Consider the following 18,946-nt stretch of genomic DNA (forward strand, 5'->3'; position numbering starts at 1 on the left):
CCTCCTGCACACTCCCCACTGGGGATGTGCCCGCAACCAAGGTACATGCCCTTGACCAGAATCGAACCTGGGACCCTTGAGTCCGCAGGCCGGTGCTCTATCCACTGAGCCAAACCGGTTAGGGCAATTAATTCCCTTTTAATGTGCACGAATTTCGTGCACCGGGCTACTAGTAATATAATAAAAAAACAAAAGCCTTGACACAGAAAAAGCGTTCAACAAAATTCAACATCCTTTCAAAATAAAAAACATTCAACTAACTATAAATGGAAGGGAACCTTCTCAACCTGATAATGAGCACCTACTGAAAACTTAATGGTGAAAGACTGAAAGTTTGCTAAGGTCAGGAATAAAATAAGGATATCCACTCTCACACATCTACTAGCCCAAGCAACTAGGCAAGAAAAAGAAATAAAATGTATCCAGGTTAGAAAGAAAGAAGTAAAACCACCTCTATCTGCAGATGCCAGGACCTTGTGTATACAATATTCTAATAAATCCACTAAAAATCTATTAGAGCTAATAAATGAGTTTAGCAATGTTTCAGGATATAAGATCAATATGCAAAAATCAACTGAATTTCTACACAACAGTCCAAAAATGGAATTAAGCCTACTATATCCATAACATTAAATGTGAATAAATTAAACAATCCAATTAAAAGGCAGAAATTGTCAGACTGCATAAATAAACATGATCAATCCAACTATATGTTGTCTGTAGAAGACATACTTTAGATTCAAAAACACAAATAGAAAGAAATTTGCCAAGCAATTAAGTTCTAACTTCTGAGATTCTATATAAGGTACGTAATTTTTTAGATTATATGATACATTGGGGATGGTAAGATGCCTTGAATCTCATATTATTAGTATGTCACAGAAAAGTAGAGAAATTCTATTCAGGATATTAAATTTGAAAGACCTCTTGTCAGATGTTGATTTGCAAGAAAACTAGTCAACTACATAGGACTCACTCTCTCAGGTCTGCTCTCTCGGCCAGGGGGTTTCAAAATATCATCCACATTCTTAGATTCAGGCTTCTTCTCTACCCGTGGAGCTGGAGGTGGCTGGTGGCTTAGTGAAGGAGCTGGCAGTGGCATTCGCTCCTCTGGGTAAGTTCTTCGTTCTCCTAGAATTTCAGCAGTTGAACAAAATTACTACTTGTGTAGTAATTATTTAAAATTTTAACTCTTTCCACTCATCCTAAGGTAATATAATTCATAATGATCTGGGAGCCAAAGCAACCTTTAACCTTAATTAGAAAATTTTTAAGTAATGAAAATCAAGAAAATGAAAAGATTTAGGTATGATTTCAGGCAAACGAATGTTTTGAGAAATACTCAATTCATCCTTATTTGTACTAAATTTAGGAAAAAAGTTAAGCAACAGAACATAAAAGAATAAAATATACTTACTGGATGGTCCCAAGTATGACTTTAGAGTTTGTCTGTAACTTCTGCTTTACAGTTTTAAGAACAAGAGTCACCAGCTTAGAAAAGTTTGTTCTTATAAATAGGTATACATTTCTAGTTTAAGTGGAATTTATAGCAGTGAAAAATTAAAAGCAACCTAAATGTCTAACAATAAGTCTTATATTTTATCCACTCAGTAGAATGTCAAGAGCCATTATATAATAGATTTATATGTGGAAAAAATGTATAAAATGATCAATAGGAATAAGCACAATACAGAAACTGTACTTATATTTTGATTATAACTTCATTAATATGTATGTGAAGACAGAATGAGAGGAAAACATACAAAACTATAATAGCTGTGATTTGATGGGTGGTGGAATTATAAAGGATTTTGTTTCTATTTTCCAAACTTTTAATAATATAAAACAAGCAATTTGTTTTAATTACATTGCTATTTTTATGATAATGCTGCCATGCCTTAGAAACCTGAGTGCATTTTACTCTGTAAATTTAAACCCATAGCTACAATGGTTGTTGGCATTCTCAACATCTTTATATATAGTTAATAAGGCACTGCTCTACCTCCAAACATGGATGGTCCCTCATAGGCTGGTCGGTCAGACTTTCGGTCATAGGATGGTCTATCAAATCCCCCTCTTCTGGATGAAGAATGGTCTTTTTTGTCTCGATATGACTGAGTCCTAGGAGGTGTAACAGGAAGTGGTTTGGTAAGTAAAAAGGAATTGGAAATCTCTGTATCATAACGCAACACCATTACCTGCCCAATTTTCTCTAAAAGTAGTTACTACACATAGTCAATATTTATATTTTTATTTTGCTTTTCCATTTAGATCTCCCTGCATAAACACATCTAAAGAGCTCAGAAATGGCAAAAATAAATTGTTTGTCTATTAATTAAGTAATGGCTACACCTTTATTGATAATACTATTTCCTTCCCTTTCTGGCTTTCTCCTTCACCCATTTCATTTTCTAGAATTTAAGCTAGCAAAACTTACGCATCTAGTTTCCTGAAAATTGGTCCAGAACTACTCTTTCCTCTCCAAATTATACATAAGAAAGAATATGTCATTTACTAAATTTCCTTTAGACACACTGACTTTTGCTAAACTCAAGTACATGGTAAGTACCTGGCCAAGTTACTTTTCATGGCATACCTGTCATCGCGAGGTCGGCGCTCTCTGTCAAATCGGTCCCGGTCATAGTCAGTAACACCACGATCCCGGTCTCGATCTCTATGTGTCTCTCGGTCCCTTTTGAAATCCCGATGATCTGCCATGACATTGCTCTGACGATCAAAATAAGGGTCACGGTCTCTGTCTCTGTCGTAACGATCACGCTGGCCTGCATGCTCTACAAAAATCATCAGTACAAAGTAAGAACAATACCCTGTTTTCTTAAAGGCAAAAAAGTACAAATCTAACTTTAGAACTAGTAGAAACTGTTATCCTAATTTCAACTTATAAATCTTTTAACTATATTAAAAAGAGGCCCAAATGATCTTACCAAAGGGAAAAAACATGTGATAATGAGGTCCTAAAAGTTTTTTAAAAATACTGATCTCTCTAGGACTCCTACCTGTCTCAAAAGTTGATCGTTCCGGTAATGGATCTGGGCGCAGAGTTATTCTTTCTCCATAGGGTATCTGTTCAACTTTGTTAGTGGACATATCTGGTAAACAAAATCAGGGATAAAATACTATATGAGTGAAGCTTAAGAAAGGCAAAGCTGAAGCTAATAATTTCTTTAGAATCCCAAATACAAACTTAACCACTATCACTCACCTCGGCCATGGCCATAGTCAACAGTCTGTTGTACTGGTGGTGGTTTGGACATTGGTGGCATACCCATAGGCATTGGGCCAGGAGGGGGAATGGAAGGGTGAACAGGTGGGGGTGGTAACAATGGAGCAGATGGAATAGTTACAGTTTCTGGTTTAAATTCTGAATTCAGTCCTTGTTCCTCATTTGTATCCCAGAGGCCATAGAAAGAATCTTCATCCCAGCGTTCCTGTTCCACCGCTGAAGTGTGTGGCTTTATCACTGGAGGAGGAGGTGGTGGAGGAGGAGGTGGTGGTAGTGGTGGTGGTATTGGGATAGGCGGCCTGGTCAAAGGAACAGATGATCTTACTGGTGGAGCAGAGGGTCTTATAATTGAACCTGGTGGTTTACCCATAGGAGGGGGCGGTCTATATGATCCTGGAGGCTGGAAAACAGAGTAAATAGCTTTAGTGGATGAGAATACTACCATGTTTTTACACATCAAATTTGGTTTTCAATCCATAAAAGAAAAATTTAATAAGCTGCACTCATTTAAAATTCAAAACTTTTATGCTTTAAAATACACCATTAGGGAGAAAAAACAATTGGCCCTTGAGGAACACAGGTGTGAACTGTGTGGATCCACTTATGCACAAATTCTCCCCCCCAATAAATATCTAGTTTGTTTGTTTATTTATTTATTGTTTACGGTATTACAAATAATAGTACATGTCTCCTTTCCCCCCGCCATTGACCTCCCCCCGGCCTCCCCTACCCCCCAGCACTTGCCCTCATCACCCCCCTCCCCCCAGTATCTTGCGTCTATTGGTTGTGCTTATATGCATGCATACAAGTCCTTCGGTTGATCTCTTACCCCACCCCCCACCCCTCCCCTACCTTCCCCTTGTAGTTTGACAGTCTGTTCGATGCTTCTTTGCCTCTATTTTTGTTCAACAGTTTATAATGTTCTTTATATTCCATAAATGAGTGAGATCATGATTTATCTTTCACTGACTGGCTTATTTCACTTATAATAATGCTCTCCAGTTCCATCCATGCTGTTGCAAATGGTAAGAATTCCTTTTTTACAGCAGTGTAGTATTCCCTTGTGTAGATGTACCACGGTTTTCTAATCCGTTCATATGCAGATGGACATTAGGATGTTTCCAAATCTTAGCTATTGTAAATTGTGCTGCTATGAACATAGGTGTGCACATATCCTTTCTGATTGGTGTTTCTGTTTTCTTGGGATATATTCCTAGAAGTGGTATTACTGGGTCAAATGAGAGTTCCATTTTTAATTTTTTGAGGAAACACCATACTGTTTTCCATAGTGGCTGCACCAGTCTGCATTCCCACGGGCAGTGAAGGAGGGTTCCTTTTTCTCGGCATCCTCACCAGCACTTGTCGTTTGTTGATTTGTTGATGACAGCCATTCTGACAGGTGTGAGATGGTACCTCAATGTTGTTTTGATTTGCATCTCTTGGATGATTAGTGACTTTGAACATGTTTTCATATGTTTTTTGGCTTTCTGAATGTCCTCTTTCAAAAAGTGTCTATTTAGGTTCTTTGCCCATTTTTTGATTGGATTGTTTATCTTCCTTTGTTAAGTTGTATGAGTTCCGTGTAAATTTTGGAGATTAACCCCTTTTTGGAGATAACATTGGCAAATATGATCTCCCATGCAGTGGGCTTTCTTGTTGTTTTGTTGATGTTTCTTTAGCTGTGCAGAAGCTTTTTATTTTGAGTCCCATTTGTTTATTTTCTCTTTAGTTTCCACTGCCCTAGGAGCTGTATCGGTGAAGATATTGCTACGACAAATGTCTGCTATTTTGCTGCCTATGGCTTCTTCTAAGATTTTTATGTTTAAGTCCTTTATCCATTTTGAGTTTGTTTTTGTGTGTGGTGTAAGTTGGTGGTCTAGTTTCATTTTTTTTGCAAGTATCTGTCCAGTTTTCCTCTACACTGTTTTTGATTTGCGTGGCTAGGAGTCCACAGGTTGTGTGTGTGTGTGCACACACTAATCCATGCCATTTAATATAGGGGACTTGAGTATCTGCAGATTTTAGTATCAACGGGGCGGGGGGGGGGGGGGGGTGGTGGTGGTGTCCTGGAACCAATCCTTCCAAGCCCTCGAAGATACCAAAAGACAACTTAAGTTTTTGGGGATTTAAAAGTTATATTCAAATTTTCAACTGCAAGAGGGGAGGTGTGTGTGTGTGTGGTGTCCCTAACCTCCATGCAGTTCAATGGTCAATTGCACATGCAAATCACATATCTGATAAAGGACTTGTATTCAGAATATAAAAACTCCTAACTTAGTAAGACAAATCATCTTAAAAATGGGAAAATATTAAATAGATATTTCCCCAAAGAAAATATATGAATGGCCTATAAACACATTAAAAGATACTCAATATTATTATTCATTAGGGAAATGCAAATTTAAGTCACAATGAGATACTATTTCATACCCAGTAGAATGGCTATAATTGATAACAAAGATAATAATAACAAACGATGGCAAGGATGTAGAAAATAAGAATCCTCTTAGATAGCTAGTGGGAATGTAATAGGGTGCAGCCACTTTGGAAAATGTTTTAACAGCTTCTCAAAAAGTTAAACATAAATATACCATAAACTCAGCAATTTCATTCCTAGGTATCTATCCAAGAAAACCATGTCCACCCAAAGACCTGCACACAAATATTCATAGGATTATTCAATAACCCAAATGTCCATCAACTGGTGAATGGATAAACACAACATGGTATATCCACACTATAAATTATTACTTGGTAATAAAAAGAAGTACTGATTTATGCTACAACATGTATGAATTTTAAAAACATTAGCTAACAAGCCAGTTACAAAAGATCGAGTCTGGTCAAGGGAATGTACCTGGTTGCAGGCTCAATCCCCAATGTGGGAGGCAACCGATTGATGTATCTCTCTCAAATTGATGTTTCTTTGTGTCTCTCCCTCTCCCTTCCACTCTCTAAAAATCCATGAAAAAATATATTCGGGTGAGGATTAACAACAACAAAAAAGAAAAAGAAAAAGAAAATGCCTATGTAGGACAAAGCTATTATGTCTGTAGTACAGCTATCCAGACATGTTTTAAATATGTTAGGAACTCCTGGGACCATTGTCTACAAATAAAACAAAAAGTGGGTGTTTTTTTTTTCATACTATATAGTGAAAGCACTAGATATACTTATAGAAAACAAAACACCCTTATAGTATTTATATGAGAAAGGATTAATATCTATATTATATTAAGGATGATATAAATTGGTAAGAAAGCCTTAAGAATCAAACAGGTGAATTGGTAAAGAATAAAAATAGAACGTTTACAAGAAGAAATATAATGAACAAATATGGAAAAATATTTGTTCACTAATTATCAAAATGCATATTAAAATATTTTATTAAAACTATTATATCTACCAAATACATTAAATAAGTGATGCTTGCAAGGCTACAGTACAGATGTCATACAGCTATTTTAGAGAGCCACTGTCTATATTACAAGAATCATTAACAATGTCCTTGCCCTACCCAGTTTGGCTCAGTGGACAGAGCGGTGGCCAATGGACTGAGGGTCCTGCGTTTGATTCAGGTCAAGGGCACATACCTCAGTTGCAGTCTCAATCCCTGGCCTTGGTCAGGGTGCATGTGGGAAGCAACCAATTGATGTCTCTCTCTCACATTGATGTTTCTCTCTCTCTCCACCTCCCTTACACTCCTCTCTAAAAATCAACAAAAAAATATCCTCAGGTGAAGACCAACAACAACAACAAAATACAATAAAAATGTCCTTCTTCCAGCCCAGTTAGTGTGGTTCAGTGGTTGAGCATCAACCCATGAATCAAGAGGTCCCCAGTTTGATTCCTGGTAAGGGCACATACCGGGATTACGGGCTCAACCCCCGGTAGGGGGTGTGCAGGAGGCAGCCGATCAATGTCTCTCTCGTTCATTGATATTTCTATCTCTCTATCCCTCTCCCTGCCTCTCTCTCTAAAATCTATAAAAACATTTTTTTTAAAAAGTCCTTATTCTTTAACTTACGTATTCCACTCTGGGAGTTTAAAATACTTTTAAGAAGTTATCTAAAATAAGAACTTGATACAAAGACATTCATTAATGTATGCTTGGTTTACTTATCAAAAGACCATACTTTTAAGATTTTCAAAAGTCAATTACTATTAGCCTTTTACCTTCCCAAAAATTTACATTTAAAAAAATGGTATTATTTTTATTGATTTCAGAGAGGAAGGGAGAAGGGGAGAGGCAGGGGGAGGGCGGGGAGAGAGAGAGAGAGAGAAACATCAATGATGAGAGAGAATAATTGATGGCTGCCTCCTGCACGCCCCCTACTGGGGATAGAGCCTGAAAACCAGGCATAACCCCTAACAGGGAATTGAACCATGACCTCCTGATTCATAGATCGATGCTCAACCACTGAGCCACACAGGCTGAACAAAACTTATTTTTTACTTTTTTTTAGAAGCACAGTTGATATGACTATCAAATTTTATTTATTTTATTTTTAAACATATTTTTACTGATTTCAGAGAGAAAGGAAGAGGGAGAGAGAGATAGAAACATCCATGATGAGAGAGAATCAAAGAGAATCATGGATCAGCTGTCTTCTGCAAGTCCCCCACTGATGATCGAGCCCACAACTTGGGCATGTGCATTTGACTGGAATCGAACCTGGGACCCTTCAGTTCGCAGGCCGACACTCTATCCACTGAGCCAAATCCACCAGGGCAAAATTTCTATTTTCTATAGAAAAAATTTACACTTGCTTCATATATCAAAAGATTAAAGGACAGACAAATATACAAAGTAGGAACCACTGCATTTTCCGAGCACACATTTTCCCATACCAGATACATTCCAGGTCTTGAAGGTGTATTCTGCAATCTCGAATCCTGGGGTGGTAGGTGGTCAGGCATCTGTGGCTCAGACCCAAAGTCTTTCATCTTTTGAAGCTGTTCTTTCTGCTCCCTGTAAACAAATAAAATTGCCATTGTACATAAGGCATGTCTACTCCATTCCTAAATGATTACAAATAATATAGAAGAACAAAGAGACCTAAGAATCTTGTTCTAAAACCCTCTACAGTGCTCACAGAGCACCTCCAGGGTAACACCACTCTCTTGCCTTGATGTAGCTAACTGATCAGACATCTACGACCTATAAATAATTATAAATTATTGAAGATCTTCAAGGACAGGTGCTACAACCTGCACCTCATTAGTCTATTCTAATATTTCATTTACTTGATATGTTTTTCTTTCATCCAATCAAAAGCTCTCTGCCATTTTTTTTTGTTCAATATTCTTTATTTAGACCAGAGGTTGCAAAATGGTGGCCCATGGACCAAATATGGGCTGGGAAGGTTTTTTTGAATTTGGAGTTCACATCAGTTTTCAAAATCTGAATTAGTTGCCCTTATTTACAAAGCAAAATATTCCATATAGAAATTCAAATGTTAAAGAGATTTGGTAACAATGGGCCTACATTCCCCACATGCCAACAATTAGCTGAGTGGAGTAGTGGCTGCCCACTTTAGACAAAGGCCTTTTGCCACTTTCACTCACTTTTGTTACCTGTCAGCTTCTTGTGGGTATTTTAGTTAATTGCCTCTGCTGTATATGGTTAGAACAATGGTCAGCCTACACCTTTGAAAACAACACTTTATATTCCTAAAGAGTAATTATGTAACTTCAAGTTTTTCTTTAAATGTCTGGTCAAATTCCTTTTCCTTTTCCTTACAATGACCACCTTAAACACATGCAACCTCTCCCCACCTTTTACAATATTCTCCCTGCATTTGTAAAGTGTAGTAATCCAAATGGATACAAAATAAGGGTCAAGTATATAAAAATATTATTTTATGCCTTGTGTAAATCATGACTTTATACCAACACAACGTAGCTTATTTGTATTCAAATATGACCACTTTTATTCATCATTTCATATGTTTCGTTTAATTATGTTTTTGTTGCCTAGAAAGAGCTTTAAAAAAAGAATGATGAAGAAGCACTTTTTATCCAGCGTTTCTTTGCAAAGCGATAATGGAAGGAAAAGGAAACTTTTAAAAGAAAAGGAAAGAAACTTTGGCAGATTAGCAACACCAATCAGCTTGGTGTTTTCAAAAAACAAAATAGATTTTAGAGTTGGACAAACTATGCTCCAATTCTGGATCTGCCACTTTTTAGCCAAGTGGACTTAAACTCTCTGAGCCTCAGTGTCATTTATGAAGTGGGAATAATACTACTTATTCTTTACAGGCCATTGAGATATAAGGATTTGAGATAGGAGGATTGAGATAATATATGCTAAATTACTAGCACAGTAACTAGCACACAAGATTGTTAAATTAAAGGTGTCTATAATTTAAAAGTGAGTTGTATAGTAGCTAAATATTCTAGGGTATGCTTTCCACACTATTAATAATCTGGAAAAGTTAAACCTCATAGAAAGCTTTTGTTATAATTTCAATTGGTGTAAACCACAAATATAGACCAGAATTGAATAATGAAGGAAACATAATACATTGGAATATATCAAAAACTAACCATTAATTTATTTTCTCAAAACACAGCTAATTCCCAAGAAACTACTCAAAAAACTTACAATCTGCCAATGACGCCTAAATTCTTATCTTAGCATACAGTTGGCTTAAGGATGAAACAATTTATACAAAGCTACAAAGCACACAGTTCCTGGCACATCATAAGCATACAATAAATGTTAGCTTTTGCTACTACATGGGAAGCATTATGTAGATACCTATACATACATAGTAAGTTGACTGTAAGTTAAGAAATCCAAATTCTATTCTCCATCTCACAAAGAAAATACTTGGTTATGTATAAATAACATCCTCAAGTAGAGATATCAGCTTCTAATTATAAGGAAAGATAAAACATCCCCAAAAGAAAGTATCAATGGTTAGACAAATCTGAGGATGCTTCCAGGTAAACCATTCTTAGCTTCAACAGAGACAAATATGAGTCCTTACAGCATTTTCCAAAGTTATGTCAAAGATTAATGAATATGAAGTCTATCAGATCTAATACAGAAGAACAAACTGCCTCCTGGGGAAAAACAGGATGTTACATATGAGCTCTGAAATCCAGAGCACTAGAAAGTTGAAGTTTGACACTTGAAACATGCACAGGCATGGCTTGTCAGCAACACATCTATAAAAGCCAAGAATGGCCATCAAATTTTCACATTTCAGAACGTCAGTTTATAATTAACACAGTTCCTAAATACCCATCCTAACCCTAAAACAGCACGGAATGACCAGAGATATAATTATAATTATGTGATAAGAACTTGAAGTAAAATTAATTCCATTCAAATACATCACATTTTTAAAAAGCAGTCTGAATGTGGCTTTGACTAAAAGAAATGATCTTAAGTAGTCAACTTACCGAAGCATTTTCAGTTCTTGTGCAGCTTTCAAAATGATTTCGTGCTGCCTCTGACTGAGAACCATTACCCCTCCAAGGCCTTGGTCAGAGTCTAAATTTGCATCCGACCCCATCATTTCAGAAGAATGATGTGAGGAGGGCATGTGTTCCGCAATGGGGGAATGTCTATCCACATCAGATGGGTACCATCTGTCTGATAACCGTTCTCTTTCCCAGTCCATTCTGTCAGGAATATAATCTCGCTTTTCCCGCCACGTATCTCCTCTTTCTGGATACTCTCGGATCCTCAACTCACCCCTATCACGGAAATCTCGATCATACCCATGGTCTCGATTTCTTTCTTCTCTCCATCTATCATCCCGATATCTATCCAAAGGTGGAAGAGGTGGGAGGGGTGGTAAAGGTGGAAGAGATGGAATATCCCGTTCACGGAACTGTGATTCTTGTTCATCCAGTGGTCTCCCATAATCTCTGTCCCACTCATTATCCAAATTTCTATCATACATATCCATGGGTCTTCCAATCCGATCCACATCCCTGTCCATTTCCCTGTTGTAGTCCTCATCCATATCCTGATCTCTCTCCCAATCATCCCACCAAGGGCCTCGTCTATCTCCATCATGCGATCGAGATGGTGGTGCTGAGAACCTGTCCTCTCGGTTATATGGATCTAGTGTATCATCTCGATAGTCACGTTCACTTTCTCTCCAGTATCTCTCTCTATCCCAATCATCAAGTCTTTCTCGTTCCATTGGAGCATTTCTACCATCTAGTGGGAACTCTTCATGCCCTCTCTCTTCTCCATGGTTCCATGGAGCCCTAGGAGGCTCATCTCGGTGATATGGATACATTTTTTCCCCACCATCTCCTGGTTCTGGTCTAAATGGACCTCTGTCACGACCAAAATCTGGTCTTCCCAGTCCCCTTTCCCGACTGCCAGGCCCTCGAGGTGGGGGCCCTCTCTCTCTGCTCCCAGCTCTTCGAGGTGGTACTCTCTCCCTACTCCCAGCCGTTCGAGGGGGTCCTCTCTCCTGACTTCCAGCCCTCCGAGGTGGTCCCCTTTCTCGGCTGCCAGCTCTACCCTTGTCCTGGCTGCCTTGCAGACCACCCGGCACTTTCTCCCGACTGCTTCCTGGTCTTACCAACCCTCTGTCCCGACTGCTTTCTCCTCTGTTCATCTTCTCTCGACTGTCTTCTCTTCTACCCATCATCTTATCGTGAAAGTCTTCTTGCTTGACCAACCCTGGGTCACAGCTGATTACCTGGCCTCGACCTCTATTTACTAGTTCTTTATCCTGTGTGTCTTCCATTCTGCTTTGCCCAGGACCTCTGTAAGATGAGCTGCTGCCTTGATTGCTTTCTAACCTAATATCTCTACTATCTGGCCGAGGCAGCCCTTTATCTTGGTTATTTTCTGAATGGGGCAGACCAATACCTAAAGGTTTAAAATCATTATCTGTGTTTAATGATGATGATGTTGCTACTACTGCTCCTCCCTCCATCCCCCCTGTTTCTGAGGGAAAAGTAGATTGAGTAGGTACAGGTTTATTTGCAAGGGATACAGGCTGAGTAACAGCTTGGGTTTTGTCCATTTGAGTCTCCATACTCTGAGAATTCTGGTCCCATTTAGAAGGCTCTATGGGCACTTCCGAGACTTCGCTTTTAGGTGGCTCTTGTTGAGAGTCGCTTAGATTCTCATTTGCCTGAGCCGCCTTGGCATCCTTTACATCTGCACCAATGGGTAATGCAGCTGATTGCATGTTTAAATTCTTCTGCTGGTTACTATTGGTGTCTGCTAATGGTTCTTTGTTTCCTGAAAGAGGTTCTGCTTGTGACTTAGGTTGCTGCTGTTGTTGCTGTCCCAAAGCTGGTTTGGGGCCTTTCCATTGTGGTCCACTCTGTCGAGGACTTAGGGATGTATTGGGGGTAATATAAAACTGAGATGCTGGCCCCCGGGGAATCATTCCCCATTTGCTTTTAGTGCCCTCTGCTGGGTGACCTTCATATCTGGGTCTTGGCCCATCGGGGCGATTTCCTTCAAAACGAGGCCCTTTGGGTCTCGGTCCTTCACACCTTGACCCTAAATCCTCAAATCTTCGAGGACCATCAAATCTACAAGTAAAACAAAAGATATTACTCAAGACAGTAAAGCAGAAAAAAAATTCTCCATGTAAGAATATTTAAGGCAATCTTGCCTTGGAATTTGTTTACAACAATGACTCTTTCAGTCATTAAACAAATCCTGAGATATCTGTATCTTAGAACCAGCATGCTAAAGTGGCAGTACTCTGAAGGCCTTAGGACAGGCTTTGGAAATCATATCAGTTTTATCTAATTCACTTCGATACAACTCCTGCAGCAAGTCACTGATGTACTGAACCGTTAAAAAAAAACAACACAATTATAAACACTGTGCCTTAGTAGACAGAAAAGTCCACTAATTGTAATGGAAAAAAATAAATTCCAAGCTATCTTCAAGAGTACGTTTAGAATTAAAATATCACTTAAAAACTATGAAACAATCAACAAGATAATATAGGATTTTGATAAATATTCTTGGAGCTAGCATTATCATTTTAACTGATTGGCAAAAGTTAAAAAAAACCAGCAGCCAGTCATATTTTCAGAGTGTGTCCTGACATTTTAAAGTCTGGACAGAGATGTTTTTGCTATGGACCCACTCACTGATTCAGTAAATATCTAGTGCACATTTTTAATCCCCTGCCTATCAGGTACTACACTACATTCAAGGGCTATATGAATAAGATGTCATCTGTGTCCCCAAAGGGTTTGCAATCAAGGAGAAATAGAATATAAATGTAAATATGTGCTTAAAAGTGCAATAACTAAAGTCTGCCTGAATATAAATAAGGCCGGCAGAGAAAAGAATGATCAATTCTACCTGGGTAGTGGTGGGGTGCTGTTCAATAAATGCTTAAATTAAGTCTTGAAAGACAAATTCTCTCAGATCAGGCTAACAGAGTATGTTGGAATGAGAGGAGTGAGAGGCAGTTGCATCTCAGGCTAAGGAAGTATTCTGAGGAAAGGCAGAGAAACAGATACCAGCAGAGCATGTATGGAAATGCAAACAGTGTAGCATGGCTGAAGCAAAGAGGAGACAGAGTCAGGGAGTGCGGGGGTGGGGGGAGAGGGGAAAGTGGGAAAGCATTGCACTAAGAGATAAGGTAAAAAGGCAGGCAAGAGTCAATGTCCAGAAGACCCTGACTACCTTTTATGGCAGACACTACTGGTGCTCCTCCAATATCCATTCCCCCTTTTCTACAATAATTGAGCTTCTCCACTTCTAGCTGGACACAAGGCCAGCCAAACTAAAGAGTCACTTTTCCAAACTCTCTTGCAGCTAGAACTTATAGTCATGTTCTGGGCAATGGGCTGAGAATGAAAATGATTTACACACCCTTCTGGGTTGTATCCTTAAAGGGCACATCCTCCTCCTTCACCATTTCCCTTTTCATGCTAGCTCTGACACGGTAGTGAAATTATCTTGGCCCGTGTAGTTGAGGACAACATAGCAAGAAATGTCTAAGTAACAAACCAGAAGGAACCTGGATTCCTGATACTGTAGAGCCATTACCTAAGTCCAGAGAGAGAAAACAACTTCTAACTTGTTGAAGCCATGTGACTTTGGATTTCTGTTACAACAGATGAATTAATTCGGCTGGTAAGAATTGGGAATTGCCTAATAAGCACTTAGAGCCACTAAATACGGTCTGATTTTTAAAAAAATATTTTTATTGATTTCAGAGAGGAAGGAGGAAGGATAGAAAGACAGAAACACCAATGATGAGAGAGAATCATCGATCGGCCGCCTCCTGCACGCCCCCCACTGGGGATCGAGCCTACAACCCAGGCATGTGCCCTTGGCCGGAATCGAACCTAGGACTCCTCAGTCCACAGGCCGACGCTCCATCCACCGAGCCAAACCAGCCAGGGCTGGTCTGATATTTTTTAAAAAAGATTGCTATAGCAGAAAAGTTGCAGATGAATAGGTGGGAAAAGCCTATTGTAGATTGTTTCTACAATTTGGGAAAGTGAAGGTGAAGCTTCCTGTTCTAATGCCATGACTGACATGAGGACGAAGAGGAGGAGATACAAGTGAGAGATGTGAAGGAAGTTACAACATATAAGATTTAAAGAAAGATTTTATTTGAGCCAACTGATGACAATTGTCAGGAAGCAAGATCTCAAATGCTCCCTAAAACAGATAGAACTTTCTAATAGGTGGGATTTAAATGATAACAGAAAGGGAAGAATTTAGAATGATTCCAAAGTTTCTGGCTTATGTGACTGAGTGGATAGTGATGCCTTTTATGAGAAGTAGGTTTTTCTTTCATTTATTTGGGAAATCAATGAAGAGTAATAAATTCAGTCTCAACAATGGTTTTGCTGGTCTAGAAGCCTTAGTTTCGAAGGGAGGAATGCTTCCATCAACACAATGACACAACAATGACTCTACTCAACTCAGGTTGAGACTTCCACCTGGCCACTTTGGGTTCTGAGTCAATAGGCAAAGAAAGGAGTTATGAACTGGCTGGGGGTGTGGAGGGGGAGGATTGATCCTGACTTTCAAGGCAAAATTGGGTTACTAATATACAATGAGGATAAGGAGGAATATGTTTGGAATACAGATCCTCTAGGACACCTTAGTACTTCCATGTCCTGTGATTAAAGTCAATGAAAAACTACAGTAACACAAGTAGCCCAGACCTTCAAATAATGAATATTTGGGTCACCCACCAGGCAAGGAACCAGGACCAGCTGAGGTAGTTGCTGAGAGCAAAGCGAATATGCAAAGGGTAGTGAAAGAAGGTAGTAATAAAAACCAACTATGATTACATGACCAATTGCAAAAATAAGGACTGTGATAGATATGAGTATTTCTTCCTTAATTTGATATTATATGCTTAAATATATACACATGTATTAGTCAAATATTTTTGGTTAATTTTTCTTCTTTATCACCTAAAATAAGATACAGTAATAATAGTTACCTTCCTATTTGTTACAGAATATCAAAGAGGGAGTATGAATCAGTTAGAAGATGAAGATAGACAAAAAACAAACAAGAAAAGGGGGTGGAGGATTTTATATCCTTTTCTGGGAAAACGGTTAGAATGTTTTTGGTTGTCCGGGAATATTTCATGTTAGGTGCAAAAATCTCCTAATCAGAAATATATAAGAAAGGGAACTCCGGGAAACGTACTTCAGCCTCGCCAAGTTGACATTTTATAGTCATAACAATTTAAAAGTATATAAACCCACTAAAAACAGAAAAGGGGCCACCAGCAGATGAGAATTTTGTTTTACAATTCTGAAATAGAGCACACACGTGAGTGGTAACATATGGAGCAGGAAAAAGCTACAGTTTAGAGTGCTGGTAACAGAAGGTAGGGCTGGCTTGCCTATAAAACCCCAGAGAGGGTCAGGATTCTCAGTTACCAGAGATGCTGGAGAGGGCAAAAGTAAGACTTCTTGCTTGACCAACCCTAAAAACATAAATTAAAATCTACATTCAGTTCCATCAACCAGCCTTTCCCTAGGCTGAACATCTGTAAATTCTTGAATTTGAGGGTCTGCAAGCATTAGCAGTTTTTTGTCCTATCACCTAAAGCAAAGCCAAATAGTTGGTAAGCTCCCCTGCCCCAGAGCTCCCAATCAGCTTATCAGTGTCTCCCACTCTCAAATAGAAATGGACAACCAATGATCACTAGATATTTGAGGAATGTCTCCAAAATGAAAGAGACCAAAGATAAACAGTACACAAATCTGAAGAAAACAGAGATAATGCAAAAAAACAAAAAACAAAAAAACACACAGAAGAGAACGGAAAAAACAAACAAAAAACTCCACTCCTAAATTGGTATCTTCAGAGAGTATCTACAAATCAAGAAAAAATAGTTATATGTAAAAGGGATGAGAACCAGAAGAACTGTAGAAAAATGTGTTAATTCTCAAAATAAAAAAGGGCAATAAAATGATTAAAAGTATCTCAGAAAATGCAACAAAATGAGAGAAAGAAAGAGACAAATATTATCAATCCAGCAGGATCCAAAATCCTACTAACAAGTTCCAAAAACAGAAAACAAACAAACAAAAAAATTAAAGAAGAAATAGCACAAAGAAATTTCCCAGAGTTAAAGAGTTTCTAATCTCCACACAGTAAGGGCCCAGTTCACTCAGTATCCAGTATAATTAACAAAACAATGCAACAACAACAAAACCACTAAAATTTTAGAATACCAGGAATAAATCCTGGCCGGTGTGGTTCAGTTGGTTGGAGCCCTGTCCCATACACTGAAAGGCTGTGGGTTTGATTCCTGGTCAGGGCACATATCCAGGTTGTGGGTTTGCTCACCAGTCAGGGTGCATGCGGGAGGCAACCAATTGATGTTTCTCACACTGATGTTTCTCCTTCTTCCTCTCCGTTCCTCTCTCTCTAAAGTCAATAAAAATAAATCCTCAGGTGAGAGTTTAAAAAAAAAATTAGAGCCGAAACCGGTTTGGCTCAGTGGATAGAGCGTCGGCCTGCGGACTGAGGGGTCCCGGGTTCGATTCCGGTCAAGGGCATGTACCTGGGTTGCGGGCATATCCCCAGTGGGAGATGTGCAGGAGGCAGCTGATGGATGTTTCTCTCTCATCGATGTTTCTAACTCTCTATCTCTCTCCCTTCCTCTCTGTAAAAAATCAATAAAATATATTAAAAAAAAAAATTAGAGTACCAGAAATAAAATAAAGTTTCTGGCAGTAGGGAAAAGTCATCTAAAAAGGAAAAGAATTGGAGCAGCAGCTCAACAGCTGTAGTACTAGGTGACAGAAGGAAATAGAACAATGACCTAAAAACCTTGAGGAATAATTATGTTCAACCTCAAATTCCATATCCAAAGTATTATCACATGTGACGTTAAAATAAAGACATTTGCAGACATGCAAGGAATCAGAAAATTTACCCTCAATATACAGTTTCTTAGTAAATTATTTGAGCATGCACTCAAGGAAAAGGAGGCACTAACCCACAAACAGGAAGCCATGAGATTCAATAAACAGTGTATCCAAATCCAGGAGGATAGTCAAGGGAAATATGAGAGCAACAGCCATATGGCAGATCTTGAGAGCAACCAACCAGCCAACCAGCCTAGGCAAAAGCAAGAGAATGCATGAATTTGGGAGAGAGATCTCCTCAAGAGTAATAGGTGTTTTGGGGACTGGAGTTGAAAGATTATTTTAAAGATTTTGCAAGAAGAAAGACAACTGGAAATACTGAAGAAAGTTATTACATTAAAGATAATGTAATCACAGCACACTGCTTACCTCTACAACAAACAACATTGTTTACTGATGTATCAAAATAGTGATATAAATATATTGAGCAGATGGGGTTAGAGAGTAGTATAAGAACGAATAAACCTCTATCAGAACAGGAAGTACATATATAATACCTAAAAAGTGTAAGTCAAGAAAGCAGCAGCATATTCGTCAGTGATATAAAAATAACTACCAAAAGAAACAGCTAAAGAATAAAAGATGAAAGATGCTATTAGGAAACACATCTAGGTGGCTTTGAATAGTGGATGGGTAATTTTCTTTTTTCCCCTTTCAGACTATGTGTATGCATCACTTTGATAAAATGTAAAATGTAATTCTTTTGTAAGCACAGAGACAGGATTAGCCCTAACCAGGAGAAAGTCTTCTTGTGAGTTGTAAGAAAGAAGATGAGGATAGTAAGATGAAGGAAAGATGAAGGTAGGAAGTTGAGTTTTACTTGGCCTGAAAGGAATCTAAACTAAAGCTATAAAGAAAATAAAATGTTTAATAAGACAGAGAAAGCAGCACTAGGGTAGATAGTCTATCCAAAATAGTGCAGGCTTGGCACAGCTATTGTTGGGCAAAGGGAAAAGGAGTTGACTGGAGACTTGTCAAAAGGATGCATCCAAATGCTAAGGATGGAGACCACACATTTACAAAGAGCAAAAAGAATACAGTTTCAGAGCTTATGATGGTTTGGTTCCTTTTCTTTAAGTTATATTTGTTAAAGTGCCTGGAATGACATCTTAAATCATTAAATTTGTATAAAATCCTCTGCTTTGTACTCAATTCAGCAATTATTAGTTCATATAAGTTATAAGACTATCCTCTACAATGTACAAGAGTCACTAAAGAGCCCCTGTCAACACATTACCTTATGTTAAAATCAATTTCTGAATATGAATGAACTGCCTTCCTACTAAATTATGAATGCCTTGAGAATTTTATCCATAACTGAGACATTTT

The 18,946-nt window shown here is 38.4% G+C and overlaps 1 protein-coding gene across 5 annotated transcripts in view; it reads right to left on the reverse strand.

Moving 5' to 3' along the window:
- The window catches only part of YLPM1 (YLP motif containing 1), a 65,252-nt gene that overhangs the window by 18,985 nt on the left and 27,321 nt on the right, over window positions 1-18,946 (reverse strand). For 4 of the 5 annotated variants that reach the window (XR_009452050.1, XM_059690404.1, XM_059690427.1 and 1 more), the window contains exons 5-11: window positions 10,658-12,769; window positions 8,096-8,216; window positions 3,224-3,644; window positions 3,018-3,110; window positions 2,597-2,792; window positions 2,003-2,121; window positions 977-1,131 (exon numbers count right to left, since the gene is read on the reverse strand). Coding sequence is in view for 4 of the 5 variants with exons in the window: in XM_059690404.1 (XP_059546387.1) it covers window positions 977-1,131; window positions 2,003-2,121; window positions 2,597-2,792; window positions 3,018-3,110; window positions 3,224-3,644; window positions 8,096-8,216; window positions 10,658-12,769 (3,217 nt within the window). In the remaining variant the exon portion in view is untranslated. The remainder of the gene's footprint in view (window positions 1-976; window positions 1,132-2,002; window positions 2,122-2,596; window positions 2,793-3,017; window positions 3,111-3,223; window positions 3,645-8,095; window positions 8,217-10,657; window positions 12,770-18,946) is intronic. The other variant, XM_059690435.1, reaches the window with a different exon arrangement.

Source organism: Myotis daubentonii, chromosome 1, assembly GCF_963259705.1.
Source record: "Myotis daubentonii chromosome 1, mMyoDau2.1, whole genome shotgun sequence".
Lineage (NCBI taxonomy): Eukaryota > Metazoa > Chordata > Mammalia > Chiroptera > Vespertilionidae > Myotis > Myotis daubentonii.